General features: G+C 32.9%; 4 protein-coding genes across 4 annotated transcripts; all 4 read right to left on the bottom strand.

The window, feature by feature from the left end:
- Positions 1 to 2,177: 2,177 nt before the first annotated feature.
- LOC112705232 (uncharacterized) lies at positions 2,178 to 4,776 on the bottom strand. The gene is made up of 3 exons (XM_025756071.3): positions 4,097 to 4,776; positions 3,879 to 4,004; positions 2,178 to 3,682 (listed from the first exon to the last, which is right to left on the bottom strand). Exons 1-3 carry the CDS (start codon positions 4,508 to 4,510, stop codon positions 2,360 to 2,362), a joined length of 1,863 nt encoding a protein of 620 aa, XP_025611856.1. The 5' UTR covers positions 4,511 to 4,776; the 3' UTR covers positions 2,178 to 2,359.
- A 1,322-nt stretch (positions 4,777 to 6,098) lies between these two features.
- Positions 6,099 to 8,185, bottom strand: LOC112706936 (photosystem I subunit O). The gene is made up of 4 exons (XM_025758466.3): positions 7,799 to 8,185; positions 7,626 to 7,704; positions 7,367 to 7,546; positions 6,099 to 6,423 (listed from the first exon to the last, which is right to left on the bottom strand). The coding sequence occupies exons 1-4, from the start codon at positions 7,854 to 7,856 to the stop codon at positions 6,333 to 6,335; spliced, it is 408 nt and encodes a 135-aa protein (XP_025614251.1). The 5' UTR covers positions 7,857 to 8,185; the 3' UTR covers positions 6,099 to 6,332.
- Positions 8,186 to 10,493: 2,308 nt separating this feature from the next.
- Positions 10,494 to 12,265, bottom strand: LOC112706935 (F-box protein At2g27310). Its single transcript, XM_025758465.3, has one exon. The coding sequence runs from the start codon at positions 11,563 to 11,565 to the stop codon at positions 10,585 to 10,587; it is 981 nt and encodes a 326-aa protein (XP_025614250.1). The 5' UTR covers positions 11,566 to 12,265; the 3' UTR covers positions 10,494 to 10,584.
- A 6,805-nt stretch (positions 12,266 to 19,070) lies between these two features.
- Positions 19,071 to 22,329, bottom strand: LOC112706934 (uncharacterized). The gene is made up of 10 exons (XM_025758464.3): positions 22,108 to 22,329; positions 21,950 to 22,021; positions 21,776 to 21,868; positions 21,321 to 21,402; positions 21,059 to 21,115; positions 20,884 to 20,948; positions 20,699 to 20,794; positions 20,450 to 20,536; positions 20,264 to 20,344; positions 19,071 to 20,178 (listed from the first exon to the last, which is right to left on the bottom strand). Exons 1-10 carry the CDS (start codon positions 22,204 to 22,206, stop codon positions 19,501 to 19,503), a joined length of 1,410 nt encoding a protein of 469 aa, XP_025614249.1. The 5' UTR covers positions 22,207 to 22,329; the 3' UTR covers positions 19,071 to 19,500.
- Positions 22,330 to 22,498: the final 169 nt, after the last annotated feature.

Genomic DNA, 22,498 nt, shown 5'->3' with positions numbered 1-22,498 from the left:
GGAACTCATACAATATAAAAAAGGCCATAATTGCTAATTAAATATATATAGGATTTAGCTAACGTATATTCTAAAAATAAAAAATATTATAAATTTATTATTAATAGAAAATTTTAAATATTTTATATTTTTAATAAAAAAATTATTTGTAATTTTAATATGTGTGTTTATTCTTTTTTTAGTTCTTTTTTCTTTATAATTAAAAAAAATCAATTTTCATTTCAATAAAAGTAAGCCATCGTCAGATTTTTTTGTTGTTGGGAACTATCTTTGGTTTGTCCTCAGTAATCCATAGCGGATAATTTTTTTTTTGGTCTTGAACTTCTGTATCCGTGGGAGATGGGTTTTTCTGCTAGACCATTTTTTTGTGCAATACGAGGCCAGTTATATATCCATTGCCGTAACTAAACTAATGGGTCTCGTTGAACTTGTTTGGGCATTGTTTGGCATCACTAAATAAGTTGGTATAGATAGATAAAAGTTTGTGTCTTTTAATCATCTTTTCTAGGTGACTAGGTTCTATATTCATTGGAGAATAAGAATAAAACTTACTTACTTGGGAAAGTCGTTCATTTTATCTCTGTAGTATATGAGAGATTAGTCATTAAATTTCTAGCCTGTTGGATATATTGATATAAAAAAAAAACACAATATTTTTTATGCATGATATGTTTATAAGTTGTTGAAGTGCATATCATGCATAGGAGATATACGTTTTTGGTGATGTCAAACAATGTCCAAACAAGGAGTAATATTCTAAATTAGTTCTTTTAAAAAAATAAATGAAATATTTTAATAAATTTTAATTATTGAAAATTTTTTTAAAGTTTTATTTTATTATAAATTAATTTTTATATCAAATTTTTTGTTCATAAAGATGAATTGATTTAAAAATTTTAAAAGTTTTTTAAGATTGATATATCTTTATTAAATAAGATAAAAAATAATGTCTAATGATTTTTTATTGAAATTTAATGTAAAATTAATTTGTCTCAAGCAATAAAATGTTAAGAATTGATTTGATAATTAAAATTTGTTAAAGATTAAAATATAGGACTAAAAATATTTTGACAAGTGATTTAGGTATTATTTTTTATGGAGTGTTAAAATTTCACTAAAAAACTATATAAGGAATGGAATATAGAAATAACGGGAATCTTGATTTAGGGATGTATATGATTCGTTTGGATTTAAAGTATTTTTGTATATGTTGGCGCGGATTTAAAGTAGCTTGGGTTTGACCCGAAAAAAATATTTGAAAGAATATCTCAATTGGGTTTGGATTATAATTCAAGTCACCCGATCTTATATTTCAAAAATATTTCAAAATTAATGTTTTGTGTTTTGGAAGTATAACTTTAGATTAATATATAATATTTTATATTATTTATATGTGACTTAAATATTTGGTGTTATTAATATTAATTTGTGATTATATTTTAATTTTAGAATTTGGTTAGTATTTATTTTTCTATATTTTTTAAATGAATTTCATCATTTGAAATTATTGTTAAAAATTTAGAGATTCTTCCGTACTAATATTTAAAAAAATAATAAATTGTCTTTAAATTTGTGTTTTTTAATTAATATTGTGTAATATTAATTATAAATTAATCTATTTATTTTTAATAAAAATTATAAAATTAAAAAAGAGATACAAAGATATATGAAATTATAATTTATGAAAAAATATAAGTTTAATATTTGCTACCAACTTTTTCGTAACAACTAATAACTAAATTTTTTATTTTTTTTATAAATTATTATTAAAGGTCCAATTTTTACTTAATTTTTATCTAGTATAATTACGACTCAAATATGTATAAAATTTATCAAATTAAAATCGAGTTATAATTTAAAAAATAAATTTAATATATATTTAAGATCCAATTTAAATCGAGAGAAATCCGGTCCACATCATGAACACCCATACCCTGGCATATGTAAAAGTAAAATATACCTGGTGAGAATGTATTTTACCCTACAAAATGGTTGATCCAGGATAAGGCGGCAGATGGAAAGTATTCAATAATATGAAGTGATGTGTCAGCCGGTGACACCTACTACTTTTCTCATCCAACTCACTTGTCTTCTCACTTCTCAGTTCTCACACTACCATCACCAATATACTACTTTGCTCTTTTCTCATTTTGATTAATTAATTAACTAAATAAGGAGATCCAAAACTGCTAGCATTTCAATTGTAGTCAATACTTACATTTTGTTGTTGCTATCACTTAATTAAGACATAGTGACATTGGAAAAGCCTTGAACATCATTCAAGAGAAATAGAAACAGTTTCAGACACAAATGGCATAATCTATCTATATGAATATGATGCTAAACTACCAAAACTCTTTTAACACGTGAATTTTCTTCCAGCAACTTCTTGCTTCAGATTGTGTCCCTCAGCTTCACCATTAATACACTGCAAATTCAATGGTTGAACTCTTCCTTTAGCAGGACTAACACATGATAAACAATCTCTAAGACTCGTGATTGGCACATTGCCCTCATTTTCTTCCTCCTCATCATCATAATCATCTTGTCTCTCAGCTCCATATAGAAATTCAGTTGACTTTTCTCCATTACACTGATCAGAACTTCCCTGAATGCTTATAGTAACGATGTCCCTCTTCTTACAACTAGAACTACCCTTGTTGAAGCAAATACTTCCCCACTGAATTTTCTCAGAGATAGATCTCCTCCCTCTTTCTTTTTCAACTGAAACTCTTTCTTGAGCATCATTTTCACAAGCATAACTCCACTTGTAGCTCTTATTATCATTGTCCATGTTCAATTCTATGGACTGAAGATCACTATCATCTCCATCTAAACCATTATAGTCTTTCACTGGATTTTGGAATTCCCAGCATGATGTGTTTAAATAAGACTCAAGATCCTTGAATCTTTTCAACTCAGGATTAACATCAACATCACCATTTTCTTCTTCTTTAGTCCTGATGAATCCCTCAAGCTCATTTCTCAGATTTTCCAACAGAGCATTTTTCTCCTCAAATTGATACTTAGCCTCTGAGAGCTTCATCTGAACTCTCTCCTCGCGCAAAATATCGGCTAGCTGAAGCATCTCCCTCTCCTTTTCAACCTCTTGGCGGACTTTAGCTGATTCCCTCTTGAGCTTCTCTACCTGCTCTCTGTCCTCCCCAATGCCTTTGGCTAGTTCATCACAAACTTGCTGCAAAATCTCTTTAGCCCTTTTCTCCCTTTCAAGATCTTTGGAAACTTTTAAGTAGGAGGCTTTTGCACCAGCCATTTCTCTGGCAATCTTCTTGTTTAACTTCTCTGTTTGCCTTCTTAACTTCTTCTCCACCTCAAGATCTTGTGCTATACTTGTTATTGCTTCGCGAATCCTTTCTCGTTCTCTTCTTCTCCAAGCAGCCTTCTCTTCTGCAAAATTCTTCATGAGACACTCCATGTCATTCTGGTTTGATCCCTGATCTTGGATCAGTTGATCGATTTGGTTGCGCACACGATCAAGCTCACTGCGCATTGCCAAGATGAGGGGTATGCTTGATGACTGCTGCTCTTGAATGCACATATCATTCAACACCTTTACCAGCTTCTTGCATGTAGATATTCCATTTCTAGCTTCCTTCATAGGGTTCTTGAATCCAACCCTGCATTTACCACAATTCTTCTTGTTTCTTATCTGATTCCCTTCCTGTTGAACATTTCAAACATTAATTATTGGTAAGAATCTTCAAGCATTATGCAGAATACAACCCTCAATTATTGAACCAGATCTAGATATATGCTTTTGGATCATGCTATTAGCTTCCCAATGAAACCAAAATTTCATGTGAATGGCATATCAATTTTGAAATTGATGATTCTGAGACAAATTTGTGTGCTGATACCTCAATGAAATTGAGAGTAGAATGAGCATCATCCATGCCCTCCAAGAAGTAATTAGCCAAGTGAAATTGATGAGATGAGGCTGAAACTCTTCTTTTGCATTTCTTATTTTCCAACCTTTCAATTCCCTGTCACAAACAATTATAGAAACAAGAAACCTAATTCATGCTAAACCCATTACTAACTATCCTTCCAAAAAAAAAGTTAAAAAAAGAATTACCTCATAGAAATGAGTATATGATGGATCTGAGATACGTGGCTTCAATAATCCTGATCTCAATAAGGCAACACTTTTATCTTTTATGGCTTTGATTGGCTCTGACTCAAGCTCCTTCTCCACCCTTGAAGGAGGCAAATCATTGATTTCCCATAGAGTAGCAGCGAGTTTCCTTGCAGACACATACAGCTCCCTCTCTTTAGAGGGTACCCCATGAAGAAGATGCGCCGCCATAGAAGGTGACCTTGATTTCCTGGTTTTCCTAACCAAAATAGCTCTCTTGAAAGGGCACCTTCCCACCAAAGAGGAGGAAGAAGAAGAGTTGGTGGTAGAGGAGAAAGAACAGGCTCGCTTCCTGATGATACTGTTGTTGTGGTTATTCTTCTGTTTGAGATTACTTGTGTGGCACGAAGACATAGTTTGAAGAAAGAAGATCGTGTTTTAGCGCTAATGTTGAGGGACCAATGATGATTTTTGATTTGGACAAGGAACGAGGGAAGTATGTTTAATTAACTGCAGAGAGTTCATAGTAGTAATAGTAGGTGATGGAAGCATCATGTGTCTCTTTCGAATGGGTGAGAGAACTTTTAGACCTTAAATTTAGCGAAGTGGGTCATCCAAAGATCCTTCCATATATATACTTTCCTTTCTTTCTTTCTTTCTCCTTATTCCCATTCTATGGCGTCATATATATTTGAATCTGTAAATGCTATATAGAACCTGCTGTCATATTCAGATACGTTTTGATGGAAAGCTTTGAGAGGGAAAGAGGAAAGGACACTGTTTATTGGTCGTTAATGACTTGAGAAAGAAAATGCTATTCACTTAAAAAGACGTTAATGGATGACGTGGCAGATCCAATCAGGGACGTGCATGTGAGTGCGTAACATTAAAATTTACGTTGTGTCTTCACTCTTCACTCTTGGTTCTAGTATGTTTTGATTGATTCATTTAATTTGTGAAAGAAAAGATATGTAATTAACGTAATGATCCATTTCTAGTATGTTTTGATTGATTCATTGAATGATAATGCAAGCGATGATTTGATGGAAATTAAGAGAGATTATTGTAGCTAAATCCAAAATTAGAATCAATCATGGCACTATTATTGTTATTATGAAAATAAAGTGAAGGGCTTGCCATAACTCAAAGGGCACGAGGTGGGGCCCCACCAAAGGGCACAATAATGTTTGGACTTTGGAAAGTCATGGCTGGATTTTACAGGTTTATTTATTATTTATTATTGAAGAAATGAATGGAATGGTCGTAAAGTAAACAAACACAGTGGCCTCATGGGTGTGATGCATGGAGGACCCCGCCACCACCCCAATTTGGTTCTCTTGCCGATTTGGTCACTCCATTCTTTTGATCCTTTCTCTTGCTAGGGAAACATACTATGTGGTTATTACTTGTCCTATCTCCACTCTGCCATCACTATTCAAGTACCAAGGTAGGGTACTTCCATTTCCATATACCAATTGCATTTTCTTTTTTCTTTTTTCTTTTTAAATTCTACTAATCATATTCTAAAAGGTGACTACTCATCATTTCATATTATTCTTAACACATAAACATTTTGAGTGCCAAGTAATTTTTTTTTTCTTTCATGTTATATTTGCAAAAGGCCCATACCTACATAGGCATTATTGGACACATGAAAATATGTGGCTAGGGAAGTGGAATACGTTGACATTAGCGCTTGGTGACATTATTAAGATAAGAAAGAAAAACCAGTTTATTGGAAGGCAGCTGAGAGATTATTAAAACTTAAAGTTGCAAAAGAGATAATTTTGGGCACTCACATGTTCAGGTTGCAGAAAGACGTCATTAATTATTATTACAAACATTGCCAACAAGGCAAATAAGATATGCTCACCATTATGTTTTATTCCTTCACAGCATGCTATGAATGTATAGTTAAATGAATTAATTAATTTAAAAATTGCAGGCCTAGCATGAGACATTAGCATACTTAGAGCTGAAAAGTAAAACAATAGAGGGAGGGTTAGGCAATTATATTACACACACCATTTTTTTCAAAGTAACAAAGAAGAAGGAAAAGGCTAAGAGAAGAAGGAATCAGAATCCAGTAGATTACGTTACATTAAATTACAAAGTCCAAAAACAAGAAGAAAAAGGAAAAGGGGGAATATATATATATATATATATATATATATATATATATATATATATATATATATATATATAGGGTATGAGTAGGTCATAAAAGTTGGGGAATTCAAAAGTAGTCTTCAGTCCTTCCCTTGAATCCAATTTGGCCAAAGGTGAGGCAGAGGAAAAGGCCCAGGTGCCACGTAACCAGCCACAACCTGCACATCATTAAGCAAGGTTCTTAAATTAGATATATGTCAGATACAATGACGGTGAGCCTTCAAATCTACTCAAATCATTGTATATGCCTAAATAAATGGCAATTTTTAATATCTAATTAGGACTATGCTGATGTGAGGAGATGTGACTTGCTACTTGTTGCTAATAGTACTACTATTCATTTCGGAATCAATACACATTGAACTTTTTTTTTAATTCAGATATTTTTAAAATAAATTATTGAGTTAATTATTAAATTAATTTAATGATTTATTTATTTATTTTTAGTTATTCACGGTATCTTTTAATTCAGAAGAACAAAGATTCATTTGTGGTAATGGTGAATTGAAATTCTATTTGAATTGTTTGTATGCATAAAGTGAAATTTGAATTCTTAATACTTATTTTGGTTTATGAGCTCCATTCAAGGGTCTGTCGTTGGCCAATGAGTTGTTGCATGCACAAGATTCAAACTCCCGACACTTGCTTAAGCGGACGAGTGAGCTGACCACTCGACCAACCCAAGTTGGTTTTTATTTATTTATTTAACAAGTGGTTTTCGAACAAGATGTCAATTTCTTCATTGGGGAAACATCAGCAAAAATTTACGGGCTGCAGGCCGAGTATTGGGCTCAATAAAAGAAATGGGCTTACATGTTAACAACGTCAAAAATTGGGTTTAGAATTATAGGTTTAAAAATGGTCTTACATGTCTGATAAGCGTAGGTATAAAAATTGAGAGGGAAAAAAAAGTGTAGGTTTAATTTATTTAGAATATTAGTTTTTAGTGTATGTATGTATGTACAAGACAGAAACTTCAAATTGTAATTAATGAAATTGGGTGGAAGTGTGGTGTGTATCTTAGGCGTTGAGAATAATGATGTAATTAGAAGAATGAATGGATAGAAAGTGAAAGGGAAAAGGAAGGGAGTAAGTAATTACCAAAACTGGGAAGTGAGAGCAGGAGGGGTAGGGAAGTGAGCAAGCTCAGCTCCAATGCTCTCAAAGAAGAGTCCAGTTAGACTGTTGCCATTGATAGCCGGAATGCTGGAAGGTGCTAACCAACCAATTAATCCAAACCCAATCACGTTGTAATCCGTCCTCAACCAGTTCCTCTCGAAGCTTCTCTCATCCATCATAATATCACATTAGCATCTTAATAAATACTAATTCATGTAAAACACAAATAATAAAAGCATACCAGGTAGCCTTTCCTCCCCGTACAGATGGGCAAGCTAGCCTTAACGGGTTCCTAGCATTCACTGCCGATCTCACAAATCCTTCAAATAACCATAAAATAACCTCTCATCTCATCCAACATCCATCCATCCACAATTATTAACATAAACAACATAAAAATAAAAGGCATGATACCTGAAGTCAGGCGACTTGTGCTGCCAAGTCCTACAACGCTGCCCAAACTTGCTGCCATTGCTCTCTTGTATTGTAATACTGTTCTTGTTTTTCCCCTCAATCACAAAAATGTAAGCACACTTGCTCAATATTGGATTTTCTTTTAGTTTTTTTTCAGCGTACAAAATGGATTTTAATTGGATTGTGTCTATGCGGTTTTTACTCAATAACGTTCTGCCACGTAGGAGGATCAAGATAAAGTGGGCTCTACATTCATCTCTTCACGATAATATCCACTCCATTTTGCAATTCACACACTAAATATATAAAGAGAAATCATAGAGTGATTATGGATCCAATTTAAATGGGCCTTCCCCCCTGGCTTAGCCCATTTGTATGGTTCCCCCAAAAATTAGAAAAATAAAACCACGTTATTTTTATATTACATTTGCATGTTGCTTCTTGCTTGATCTGCTTCCTCATTACACACAGATGAAGTTTAAGATTAGGTAAAGCACGTGCAAAGCTGAACACAATGGATGAGATCAATACCATATCATTTTCAAGAGCGTTAACCACGCTTTTGATATTACATATATTAGGTCACTTTTTGTTGTTTATTATATCTGTAATTGTCGGCACTAATTGGGAAACTGGGAGCTAATATAATATGATAATCGTAGGACTAAGAAATTACTTTTTTTTATTATTATTTTCTTTGAAAAGTGTGTTTTTGTGACGGTCAATTATATTGAAATCTAGCTAACTATAATTCGTTAGATTAAGTTACTATATATAGTAATTACAGAGACTAACGGAGCAAAGCTAGTCCAAGTCAAGGTGATGCACATCCCCGGTAAAAAGTCTAGGTAACAGGAGACCGTATTAGGTCAAATTCTAGATAATCCATGACTACTTATAAATTATATTATAATTAAAAGCATCACGATTATATATTATTTATAAGTGTAGGACCACAGTTTCGAATTTTCGATAAGTGTATATCATGGAGAAAAGAATGAGATAAGACTAAAGAGGTGTGAATGGTGTCAGCGTCCTCATTATTAATTAATTAGTATTAATAAAAAGAAAACACAATTAGGGTAAAACATGCAAAGAGAATTCTTACTTTTACCCCTATATTTTATTTGTTAATTAAAAAATAATTTAAATATAAAATTAAATAATAATTATTGTATTTTTATATATGCGTCAAGAGAGTTTGGTACATGAATAATAGTATTGTATATAATTTAACAATAATAATGTTGTAAAAAAACCCATGGATCGGCAAGTTTCCATTAAGTTTTTCGTGAATAATGTGTTGTACACCAAAGATGCCTGTAAAGTGTAAACTAATTAACTTCACTTTGTGTGTGCTGAAAAATGTGCACAATGCATATAATATGGAATAGTATAATCCCATATCAATTGACTGAATAATTGTGAATTTCAGTCTTATCATATTGTTAAAATTAAATGATATTCTTTTTAAGAAAAAATAGATATAAAATTAATGAGGCATATAATATAGGTTTAATTATTCTATAGTTTTGCAAAATTTTGAATCAGGTCTTTATACTTTTTTTTAATTGAGTCCTTACACTAATTTTTTTTTAATTGAATTTCTACGTTTTTTTTTTATTTAGGTTCTTATACCAATTCTTTTTTTTTTAGTTGAGTCTCTATAAAATTAAGCCAATTATTATTAAGAAAGAGTTAATTGAAAAAAAAAATTTAGTGTAGAGACTCAATTAAAAAAAATATATATAGAAACTTAATTAAAAATTTTAGATAACTATAAGACCAGTAGAGTAATTAAGCCTATAATATATGTTTTTTTTATTATTTTAATTTGGTCACCAATGATGAAGTATGCAATGAATATATCCATTGAAAATATAAGATTACACAGGATATTCACGCCTTAGTTGGAATTCCACATATAGTGGTTGTAGACTTGTGTACTCAATCATCCAGCGTTCTGCTACCATTCTTCCTCCCTCCCAGCGTCCCTATATTTAGTTATTTAGTTTGATTTTTGAATTTTCTTTCAATCTATTCCAAGTATATTTTGTCCAAATTAATATTTTAATATATATCTCAAGCATAGTTCAGAGTAATGTGAAGAAGGAATCAAATGAAAAGAAAAGAAAAGAAATACTCATGTATTTTATTAGAAGCAATGCTTACTGCTATTATAGTATATGTTCTTGGGGGTATAACTCGGTTTAATTCAGAATTAATTTGGATTTTGACAACGATTATGAAACCTGTTTTTAGTCCGACGATGAGCTTATTAGTTTTAAAAAGAGAGTGCTAAGTAAATAATGATTATTTTTAAACAATATGAATAACTATTAATTAAATAAAAATACAGTACATCTTTAAATTAATCATTTAAATCTTAATATTAAAATAACCATCTATATATCTAGTAAAATAAATATCTAATATATTTATTATTCACATTATTTAATATTTTTATTGTCTATCTATACTTTTTCGTTTTAAAATTACATATAAAATTGTACTGAAATTTTGCATGAGCAATTAGATTAACAAGAGCTCTATATCTAGGATTGAATAATTAATGTTTGCGATGCTGAATTACAAAGCTGTTGATAAGGACGCATTGCAATCAAAATTGTGCACTTATTAAAGTAGTGGGTAATTCAGATATATAGGAAAACATTATTATCATTGTACTTAGGAATTCAGAAATGTAAATTTTTATTGCATTAGTGTAGTATTACATTTGTATGTGTGAAAAGAAAAGAAAAAAAGAATGAAGAAATAATAAATAGTCAAACACAGACATAGAACCTGAGGAAGCAAAACAAGGTAACGAAGACGGTGAAAGCCACGAACATGGCAACAGTGTCCATAGTCTTCTCTCTCTTGATCCTCATCTCTCTCCTCTCAATCTTCGTATCACAGAACTTTTCATACCTCTCCTTGGCTTCTACCACATCGACCTTCTTCCTCTTACTACTCTCCATCGCCCTCTGCAAAATTACCATGCTGTCCCTCCCCATCACGTGCCGCCCATCAAGGTCCTCCATCGTCAAACTCACCTCCCTCACCTGCATCTCCCCGCCCGATTTTCCGCAGCATGTCACCTTCACGGCGCACTGCGCCCCTCCTTCCTCCACGCCCACGGCGTACACAACCTCCGCCTCTCCGGTCAGCCAGTGCCGCCGGGCAGACACCGCCCTCCGGCTCGACAGGTTGGCCGCGCGCTTCAGGCTCGGGTCGATTAGGATCCAGCTGAGTTCCAGATTCTCCTGGACGTGCCTGAGCCAGTCGTCGTCGTCTTCGCTTTTGGCGAACTTCAATGGCGTGGGAACCGTCTCGTTGGGTTCAAGTATATCGATCCAGAGAGGGGAGCAGAGGAACCATCCCTTTTGGGTTTCGGTGCGGTGGACGCGGGAAAAGACGGGTTTGCCGTTGTAGTAGATGTCAACGGCGGAGATGAGTTCTGGCGAGGGCGATGGCGGTGGTTTTTGGTTGTTATGGAGGGCGGATGGGTGAAGGGAGGGGAAGGAGTCGGAGAAGATGGAGCGGTGTTGATTGGGGAGAGTAGAGATGAGATGTGCGGCAAGGGGGTGGGTGAGGGAGGGCCAGGTGGAGGTGCAGATGGTGGTCCAGAGGTGGTGCTGGGTGCAGAGACGGCGGAGGTGGGAGGAAGAGGCGGCTGCGGAGGCGAGGGTGGGGCCGTCGAGGCGGGTGAGGATGTGGGAGTTGATGATGTCAGAGTGAAGATTGGTGATCATATCGATATCCATTGAATTGAATTGAGTGTTAAAAAGGAAAGGGGGGGGAGAGTGGGTATTTATATTAAGTGACAAGTGTGGAGGGGAGACCGTTCTCGTGTCTGGTAGGAACAGCGAATGCGAATCAGTATTGAAAGTAGAGTCAATACTGGTTTATGCGCGGTAAGCTCGGCGGAATATTCAACTTGGAACCATCCTACGCATTTCGCTCTTACATTTCTTTTTCTCATCTTCCTTCAAATTGCATCTTTCTCCACCAATTCTACTTATTCAACTCTACTATTCGCTCTTACCCAACTAATTCGTTTTTTCTTTAAATAAAACCCGTTTTAGCATTTTTTATCTTTTTATATCACTTATGTTATGGACTTAATTTAATACTTTTTTTTGGGTAACATTTTCATTTCTAAAGAATGAATTAAACTAGTTTAAGGTATGTTTGGTTTTGCGATGGAGAAGAGAGAAGTGCATTTGAGTTTCTTGAACGCTTCATTTACATTTTTATTCTATAAATGCAGAAGTGATTTCTGTTTTTAACTATGGTTTATTAAAAGCTACAAATTTTAGTTTTTTTGTTGATATTTTCACGTTGGATTGAACTTTATATTCTATATACCAGTGATGTCCTTCATATTCATATGTTTATTGTTTTTTTATAATATTTTTTTTAATACTCTCTTATGTATATTATTATTTTTTATAAAATTTCTGATTTTTTTATGAGTTTTTTTACTGTTATTGTTATTTTTTTATATGAAATATTTTTTATTTTGTATTATGATTCTATTAATCCTATTAGTGTACTAAAGAATACTGAAGGTACTAAAAAAATATTAAAATTTATTTAAATATTTAAAATAAAATTATAAGATAATATAAAATAATTATTTAAATTCATGTCCTTTTCTATAATTTTCTATCTAAAAGTGATTTTAAATAATGTAATCCAAACAATATTTAGTTTACTATAATCCATTTTAAATAAAAATTACTAAACATAAACTACGTGTATTTGTCAAGGTTGCGAGAACCGGACCGATTAATAAACCGATGAAGTCACTGATTTAATGGTTCACTGGTTCGACCAAAGTTTAACCGGGATTCAACCGGTTTAATTAAATATTAAATAAAATTATTAAAAAATCTAAAAATAATTTTAAATATATAAAATCAAGGCTTAGCTTTGAAGTACTACAGTATCACTAGTGATTGACACAATAGTAAATACTAAATACTACTAGCTTTTCTTTTTGGCATTACAAGGGTGTGGCTACTTTTCTCTGCCAAAGATGTTTATAGAAAGCATTCAAGTCTTATACAGATACAAAGATACTCAGCAATAAAAGTTTCATGGATAATGTTCTTTTCAAGATTATTGAACAATTTAGCCACTGCTTTGTTATCACCTTACCAATTGATTTCGGAGTATTATTGTTCCAAAGCTTCAAATGTTTCCGGAGCAGGTAAAGATCATGATGCTTCATCTTGAATGGTTGAGTCCTGTTGTGGAAGGAGTGTTCTCTTTGACAAAGATAGATGACATTGCAATTGCTCAAGGTTCTAAGACTCGGCCAATTTTTAAAGTAACTGCTCATTGGAGGAAAATTTTATTCAAGCAAACTTCTTATACTTTGTGATTGTTCCATCTATAACAATCAGAAAATCAAAGACAAGAAGCAATAAGAACAAAGTGGCAAGAAAATAGAAGCAAACAATGGATGAATCATGAATTACCCCTATACTCGTCACTGAATCAAACAGAAGCAACAAAACCCAATTTCTAAACAGATTCATGAAGCAGCAAAAAGTAAAAATATTCTCAAATCCACAACTATTGGCTATTGATTACAAACACACACAGTAACAAGAAACAACTCTATAAATATTAATAAGCACACATAAACACACAGAGAAAAGAAAGATGACAAATTTCCCAGCTGCCTTCAACGCCCCAGCCTCAATTTGCTTGCAATGATCATCATTCAATCCCAAAAACAGATTGAAGATTCATAAAAAAGAAACCAAAATCATGTAATCCAGATAAACATGAAGCAGCAACTCAAAATCATGTAATCCAGATAAACATCAAGCAACAACCAAAATCATGTAATCCAGCATGAACAAATAGGAACAGAAACATGAACAGAAAAATCAAATTATAAACATGTTCTGAACTTCTGATGAACACAGCTAACAAAACATGAATAGATGAACACAGACTTAACAAATCATGAACAGAAAAAATCAAAAAATTATAAAATCAAGCACAGAGTAGGCGACGATTAAATAGGAGCCGAGGTGGAAGGCAGAGTATTACCGGCGACGACGGTGGAGGTGGAGAGCTCCGCGACGGCGAAGAGGGGCTGTGGAACGGCGAAGAGGGGCTGTGGGATGCGGTGGCGATGGCGGTGGGATGCGGTGGCGATGGTGGTGGCTATTAGGGTTCCTGAGAGGGTGAGAGGGTGAGAGTTGAGACTGAGATACTGAGATAGTGAGATGAGGATTGGGACCGAATTAGCCATTAGGGTTCGTGGCTTCTGCGTAGCCCTTTTCTTTTTTTTTTTCCTTTTTTTTTCTTCAAAACGACGCCGTTTTGAAGTTTAATATGCAAACCAATAAACCGTAAAAAAACTGGCTGGTTCTCCCGGTTCACCGATTAACTGCCGGTTTAACCGATTTTTTACCAATTTTCTGTTAGACGATTTCTGACTTTACTCGGACCGATTAGGTGATTGGTTCCCGATTTTTCCGATTGAACCGGCCGGTCTGGTTTGGTTTTCAGAACCATGGTATTTGTAACAATAATAATAAACGGGAGTTTGCATAAAATTGATTATAAACTCATTTTATAAAAAACAACAATATACATAAGTAAACTCATAAAAAATAACAAGAGTAAACTCATAAAATTGATTACAAACGGGAGTTTTTTTACTATTATTGTTATTTTGAAATCCATTTTAATAGTTAGTTCACTTTAATTTTCCACTCAAAATCTATCAAAATTATTAGGCCAAAAAATCACCCACTCTGCTCTCTATCTTATAAAATAAAATAAAAAAGATTAATAGTTCTTTGTAGTTTTTCTTTAAAGTAATTATTCAATATGCCTAATAAATGTTTAAACACCTTTAAGTTTAGACATTTATTATTAATTTATGCCCTTTTTTTCTTTTTCGTTTTATATTGATCACAACAGGATCATGGGGTCCATATTTCACTCGGACATTAATATTGAGCTTTTGTTTGAACTTTCAAGCACCACAACTTTCAGCACATGTGAATTTGTGAATATGGGGAACCAGAAATAAGGTAAATATACTTGAATATATTTCAATAAACGGAAAAACATAAAATAAAAATATAAATCACATGTCAAAAATGCAGGCAATAGTACGTATGTTCTACAAAAAAACACGTGGCCTGAGAAAGAATCTCTTGATAAAATGCATAACCATCACGTTGTCAGATCCAGCGTACCATGAACCAAAATATATGGATGACAAATAAAACAGAAATTGCAATTCACAATGTTGAAATCATTATATTAGTGTTGTACGATGAAAAACTTTTATAAAAATAAACAATCAAATAATAAGTTTTAGGCTCCCATCTATATCTCTATGTCTGTATTTAGGCCACATTAATATGAAGATGGTGCATGGTGTCCCGGCTCAGGACGGTGCCAATCGAACAAATGCTGAGTCATCTCAGATTACTATTGGGCCAAAATTCAACAACTACTAATGATGATTAATGACGATGTTAAATAATATTATATCATATAATTAAAAAAGGTTGTTATTAACCGTGCCACTGTGAAAAGCATTGTATGTACACAGACTAGACATTCGAAAAATACAAATAAGCCGCCCCTAGAATGAATATTTTCTACATACTAATATTTATCATTAATTTGTTAAGCCCCACCTGATCTATTCGTTGAATAACAATACATTGACATTGCATCAACTATGATGTATCCCAATAGTTAATTAGCAAGAGAGAAAGATAACGCGCTCGCACGTCGTACACAAATTTGCATACATTTATAGCTACTACATTATGGTGCAAGTGGCTCTCTTGTTAGTCTCTTATGACTTATTATATCCCCCTTCTAGAAATGTGTGTATACATATATATATGCCGTGTTCTTTCGCAAACTATAATTGACATTTAAGACTACGTTTCGCAAGAGAGTAATGCCACAAACTTAAATTTAAAAGAATGGGGGAGCGGGTTGAGAATTATATATATGTGTGTGTGTCAAATTAAAGAGTTATATAGTTACAACTTACAAGATGGTATATTGGTATTAGTCTTAATGATTGAAAGGAAAATATAAAGAGAATAATTATTGGTTTACTTTTACTCTATTTTCTTACAACAGTTGATAGACAAGTGAAGAATGTAAAGCGATATTAAGAGGTGATGATGAGGGATGGTTTTGATTGATACGTATATCCACCAATAATACAACGCAATTTGCTTCTATTAGTTGCTAACTAGTTGAGGACTCCACTGCGTGTTTGTACTGGTTCGTTTAGAAGTAGTTTCATATAGATAGACGACATATACCCTCCAACACTTTTCAATTTGCACAATTGCACACCAATTTTGTGTGTATGCTTATCTGAATGTTCATACGCGTGCATTTTGCTCAATATCTTTGGTACCAAGTGGTTCCACCATCAATCAATGCAACTTCGCTTCAATATTAATATCTTGACTTTTTCGTTTTTGGGTTAGGGTATTAAGCCCATCTCCAAAAGAGCATAATATATACCATGCATATCACATTATCACCAATCGACTCGAATTTAGTACATCCTTCGTTAGGCTGCGTTTGATTAAAAGACGGCAAAACAAGGTTAGATGTGATATACTATATTTAGAAATATTAAATTAATATATTTTGTGTTCATTTTAATACGAAAAAAATAAAGATACTAATAAAAAATATATATTTTTTGTTTTTCTTTCATTATTATTCTTATTAATTTTTTGTAATTATATTTTGGATAAAATATAGTTTTTGTTTCTGAAGTTTGACAAAAATTTTAAAAATATGTTATTTTGTTTTAATTTTGTCCCAAAAAATTTTTATTTGCATCAAATATATCTTCGATGGCTAAATTTTTAAAAAATTTAAGACTAATCTAACAATAATGCATGAAAATTATGCTTGATTTGCTTGTGTTGATGGTTGTTCTTATGGAATTGTTGTTGAATTGTCTTAAATTTTTTGAAAAATTAGCCGTTAGAGGTATATTTGAAGCAAATCGAAAATTTTTGGGACAAAATTAAAACAAAATAAAATTTATGAGTATTTTTAAAACTTTTGCCAAATTTCAAAAACAAAAAATATACTTTATCTTTATATTTTTCTATAATTATATTTTTTTTTCAAATTTTTTAAATAAAAAATAAAAATAAATTAAATTTTTATAATTTGTTATAATTTATCATTAAATAAAATATAAAAATATTAATTTTTACATTTATGTTTTTTTGTTTTATTTTCAGTAACTTGTCTTAACCCGTTTTCAGAACCAAACGCAATCTTAGAGTCGAGTGATTTTGTCTATGACCACTTGGGCATCTTGAAAGTAATAATCATATAGTAAATTAATTGGTACAGGCTATTCAAGGCTTATTTGATAAGGAACTGGCCTTCTTCTGCGTACCATCGCTTTTATAAGACTTAATTCTGCATAATAGACTTTGAAACCATAAAAGGCTAACACTAAATTACGGATAAGGCTACGATATAATAATCTTGTTGGTTAAATATCATCCTATTATTAATTTATTAGTATGATATTTACGCGATTCAATTTGCAACTGTTGTTTTCCCCTTTTGCCTTTTTGGTTGGGAAATAAGTAGTTAAGTACAGTATTCAAGTGCATTCGTGTGAACTGCTACTACTTAAATAGCAACCTCTTTAGTTTTATATAAATAAAGGTTATGTTAAGCAACCAATGAATTTTTTGAACAAGATGAACAACGTGCCTTAAAATTGACTCAATTCAAGTAAAACACCTTACACTCTAAAATACTCACCTAAATCTTAATATTAGAATAACCATCCGCACAACTAGTGAATTGAACATCCGATATATTCATTGTTCACATTGTTTGATATTTTCATTCTACTTATACTTTTCCTATATTAAATTATAGATGATGAGTACTTTTCTTCAACTAAAACATAGAGTAAGCATAAGTTAGCTGCAATAATTCATATTATTATTACAAATAAATTAATTAAAGCACCCAATAATGCCTCTTAACTAGCTATATATAGATGCAATTGAAACCAAAAAGCTACTAGTACATATTTAAATAGCAGTTAGCACTTAACATCTTAATTGGTCATGCTTTAAGATTCTTTATGCACCCCATCTCATTGACATTTCAAAAATTACCTAACCAATCGATAAAGAAATTAAATTAAATTTGAATTGATATATATAAGGCATATAGTTTAATAATTTATAAACGAATTCTGAATTGTTTTGAGCATCAACTACAGTGGTCAAACTAAGTGTATCGTTCTGTATCACCAGCAATTACATACATGCATCTATCTTGTGAATTACTTTCAAAGACATAGAAGATATTATCTGCAGTAACTCGTGATAAAGTCAGAAACAACTATAAAACGTGCGTAAGAAAATACAGTTTCATATCAATAATATCTTCATTTGCTGATATTTCAAACCGTATACCGCTGCCGTATTATAAATGGTGTTTCAGACTAATTTGGTCAATCAAACTTGGCGCCTTGTATATTTTTTTATATAGTATACTATACTTGTTTGAATCAGACAAATCACTTGATGATTATATCTTGTGTATAAAAAATGACTGCGTACAAACTAGGAAATGAATGAACTATAATAAAATTATAAAATAATGTGAGAGCAAATATATGTATTTCTAGCATTCTTCTGCTTTTTATTTAATGAAGTTGTTTGATATTTAGTATAGTCACGTAACTGCATATTAAAGTCAGAAAGCCACATACACAAAAGGCAAAAGCCATGCGGAAAATAAAATTGTCCTTTATCTCATTCTCGTGCGTGCTTTCTTTTTCTTTTTCTTTTTCTCATTATTTTCAGTCAAAGTTGACTTATGGCGTGTTCATATTTTGGATACAAGTCCAATATTGCTTCTTATCTAGAACAGTTTCGGTCTTTCGGATATGCACATTTTCGTAATGACTTGTTCAACCTTAGATAGTTAGATTGTTGTGCGTGTGCTAATTGGGGTAGCTCGAGTGTTTAAGACGAGACTAATTTTAACTGTTTTCATATTAACATTGAACAATAAACCAAAGTTAAAAATAGAACAAATGTGCAATTTTTTTAATTATAGACAGATGTCTCTGCATGTTATCATGATGTAGTTTCTTAATGGTAAAAATTCTAACAAAGTAACTACTCCTAAATTAAATTTCGAAATCAAAATAGCATTTGTTCTAATATACCAAGCAGTTACTAGAGACATGAAGTTGCAAATATATCCACTCTTTTATAACAAAAATTAAAGGCTCCCTTTCAAAATTTAACATTACATTAATATAGGAACGGGGGCATGAAACATAAAGTAAAATACTTTAATAAAATGGTTCTAGCTACTGCTGGAATTAAACTATTTGAGGGGCAGTAAAAAGTATGATCAGTAAATGGATCCAGACTATGATGTTTGCACACCACAAAGTAGCAACATAACCCAACAACTTGGAGCAAAGCAAACTTACCCAGGAACTCAGTAGCAAAGAGTAAACAATTTGAGGGGCAGTAAAAAGTAGCAACATAACCCAACAACCTGGAGCATTGAAGAATAACAAGGAACTCAGTAGCAACGAGTTATCCCGAGTGAGAAAACTAGTTGCACTGAATGGCTCAAAGCTGCGGTATCTCCCTAGACGTTTCCACTTGTCAGTCGTCGCCCCATGTTGATGGCCCTCCCATTCCAATTTCTAATAATGGATCCGACTGAGACTCCATGTTCTTTGTCTTAGTGCTCTTTCGCTTGGTAAATGAGATCGATGTGCTATCCACCTGTTTTGCATCCTTAGGCACTTTCTCCTGTTTCGTTTCATCAACATGATTAAGATTTTCTGTATCTCCAGTATTAAAAAGCTCCACAAATGAAGCTTCTGCATCATCAATCACATCAAGTTCACTTTGTTTCTCATTCTTTTGTTTTTTCTTATGTTTCTTCTCAATCCTAGTAACATTCTCCTGCGGAGCTAATTCCTTGTCCGTGGGATTGTCATCATTCTTGAGCTTTTTCTTAGTTGATTTCTTGTTATGATCTGTATTTTCCTCGTCAGTGACTCTGACTTCCTTCTTGAAATCATCAACAGTTTTCTTCTTTTTCTTACTTGATTTTCTCTCAAATCCAGGATCACCAACAATTTCAGCATGATCGTCGTCATTCTCACCATGGAATCTTGCCCTCTTCTTGTCTTTGGTGCTATCTTTCATATTTTGACCTACTTGATCTACTGAAAAATCATTACCACCATCATCCTCGTCACATTTCTCATTCTTTGCATCTTTATCTACTGGTCTAGCATTGAATATACGAAGTTTTGGCAGTGCTTTCTTAACCTGCAACATAGCACCATGGCTGTTTAAGGATGAAATTTTAGAAGCAAGTGTGAATTAACATAAGAATAGAAAATAAAAGGATTACCTTTCTAGTAACCTTCTCAATAGAAGCAACTGGATTTCCTTGAAGATTGAGATTTCTCAGATTTGTGAGGGATTTAAGCACCTACAGGTGCAACAACAGCAATGAAGATACAGGGGTTGGAAAGTGTCTAGATAATTATGAAACATTAGACAAAGAGAAATGCCATATATGTATACTACGTCAAACCTTTAGTTCTGACCACTTTGTGATCACATTATTCCCCAAATCTAAATTCTGGAGCTTTGAATTCTGTGCTAATTCATCTGGGAGAGACTGAGAATCCAAAACGTAGCAAGATGTTATAAACAGTAAAACACAAAAACTCTAAGCAATAAAGTCATTAAAAAATGATATGAAAGCACACTATGGAATATTGCAACAGCAAATTTTATCTTGAACTGGAATTGAAAAAGGGAAGTCACATTCAAAGCACACCTGAATTTCATTGTGGGCGAGGCGGAGTTCTCTCAACTCAACACAAGACTTGAGTGAGCAGTCTATTCCCTGAAGCTGGCAATGAGAGAGGGAGAGCTACAACCAGGAAAGGTATTATGAGCAATGGGAATACAATACTGAAATAAACATTAATGAAGGACCTTAACATCTTGAGGAACCTTTACCTTTGTGATAGATTTCACCTTTGTCAGAGCCCCGCCAATTTTCCTGATTGGATTTTTGGATAGAACTGCATGAGAAATTAGAGATATTTCAGGATTATTCAAATGCGAGATATCCCCTTAGGTGAGTTCAGAAGTATTGGAACTCATAGGAAACAGAGAGTATGGTAATTCTTACCAATGGTGTTCAATTCTTTCAATTCATCAAGCTTGCAAATGGAAGCAATCTCATTTTCTGCCCAAAGAAAACATACAAAAATAGGTAAGAGCAAAGGGATATATATATATATATATATATATATATATATATATATATATTCTTTACCAGATAAAAAACAGATGGAGAAAAGAGGTCTTAACTCCTTCAAAGAATACAGAAATATTCTCACAATGTTCCAAGTTCAACCTTCAAAGTAGATGGTTAGCAAAAGAAGTCTTACCATTCAAAATCAGTGCTCGGAGGCTAACAAGCGATCTGACCTCATCCATAGATCTAAGCTTATTTTTGCCTGCGTTTAGCACCTGGTTCGCATATACATACAAATGTGACTCCTAAATCTTCAAGATGTTTCATTAGAAGAATTCAAGCATAAAAGATTGGTTGACTTGAAATAAGCTCATCACTTCAAATACACACATAGGCAAACAGCAAAGTACACAAATGGAGACAGAAATGTACAATAAAACTCAACAGAATCCACACACCAGGAAGTAGCAGCAGCACAAGAAAAGCTAATAACTAATCTTACGGTAGTTTTCAAAATAACCATAAAAATTTTAATAAACGAAGTCTTAAATCCAATAATAAGGTACACAACACACAGGACTAGCAACCAGAAAGTAGAATAAATTCCCAAGCTCAGGTAATATTAATATTCACAATGCAGCTACTTACAGTGAGCTTAGTAAGCCCTTGAATTCCTTCCAAGGTTTCTAATTTGTTCTCCAAAACGGATAACCATTTCAAATTAACGCATGACCTCAACCCCTGCGGTAACCATAGATAAGAAGCCAATCAGAATGCCCATAAGATTTATTCTTTCAGAAAAGAAAGAAAAAGAGAGAGTACCTCTAGTGAAGTTAGGTTGTTGAGTTTGAGGTCGAGCTTCTCCAGATTGCTGAAGCTGGACAAACAAGAGACCTGGGCATTTACCAAAACCGAAAAAGTTAATATCTTTGGTGGTTCCAAGTTGAAATAAAAAAGAGTAGGATGGAAGCCTAACTAACATCTGAAAGTGCCTTGTGATTGAGCTGAAGACTGGTAATGGAACTTGGATCATCGCCATTGTTGTCCTTCAATACTTGCTCTAAGCTCAACCGAGCCATTGATTCCTCTCACCGATTCAACCCGAGAGGCTTATAACTAATTCTGAGGGCATCAAAAACCCTAGCTTCCCCATGTCTTGTTTACAAATTACTAAAATTAGATATATTTTATAACATTAGTTAAACCCAATTTTCCTTTAAAAAATGTATTAACATTATAACAATAACCTTCTTTTGAAACAGCATTTTTAAACTTTTTTTAAAACAGAAATAATAATAAATAGCGAGAAATTCTTAAAAATATTCTACAATACATATGTTTTTTTCCCTTTCACGTTGATATTAAACATAT

The sequence above is a fragment of the Arachis hypogaea genome, chromosome 8, assembly GCF_003086295.3.
Source record: "Arachis hypogaea cultivar Tifrunner chromosome 8, arahy.Tifrunner.gnm2.J5K5, whole genome shotgun sequence".
Classification (NCBI taxonomy): domain Eukaryota; kingdom Viridiplantae; phylum Streptophyta; class Magnoliopsida; order Fabales; family Fabaceae; genus Arachis; species Arachis hypogaea.
Note: the sequence above shows the minus strand (reverse complement) of the source record. Positions and strands in the feature narration are given on the sequence as shown.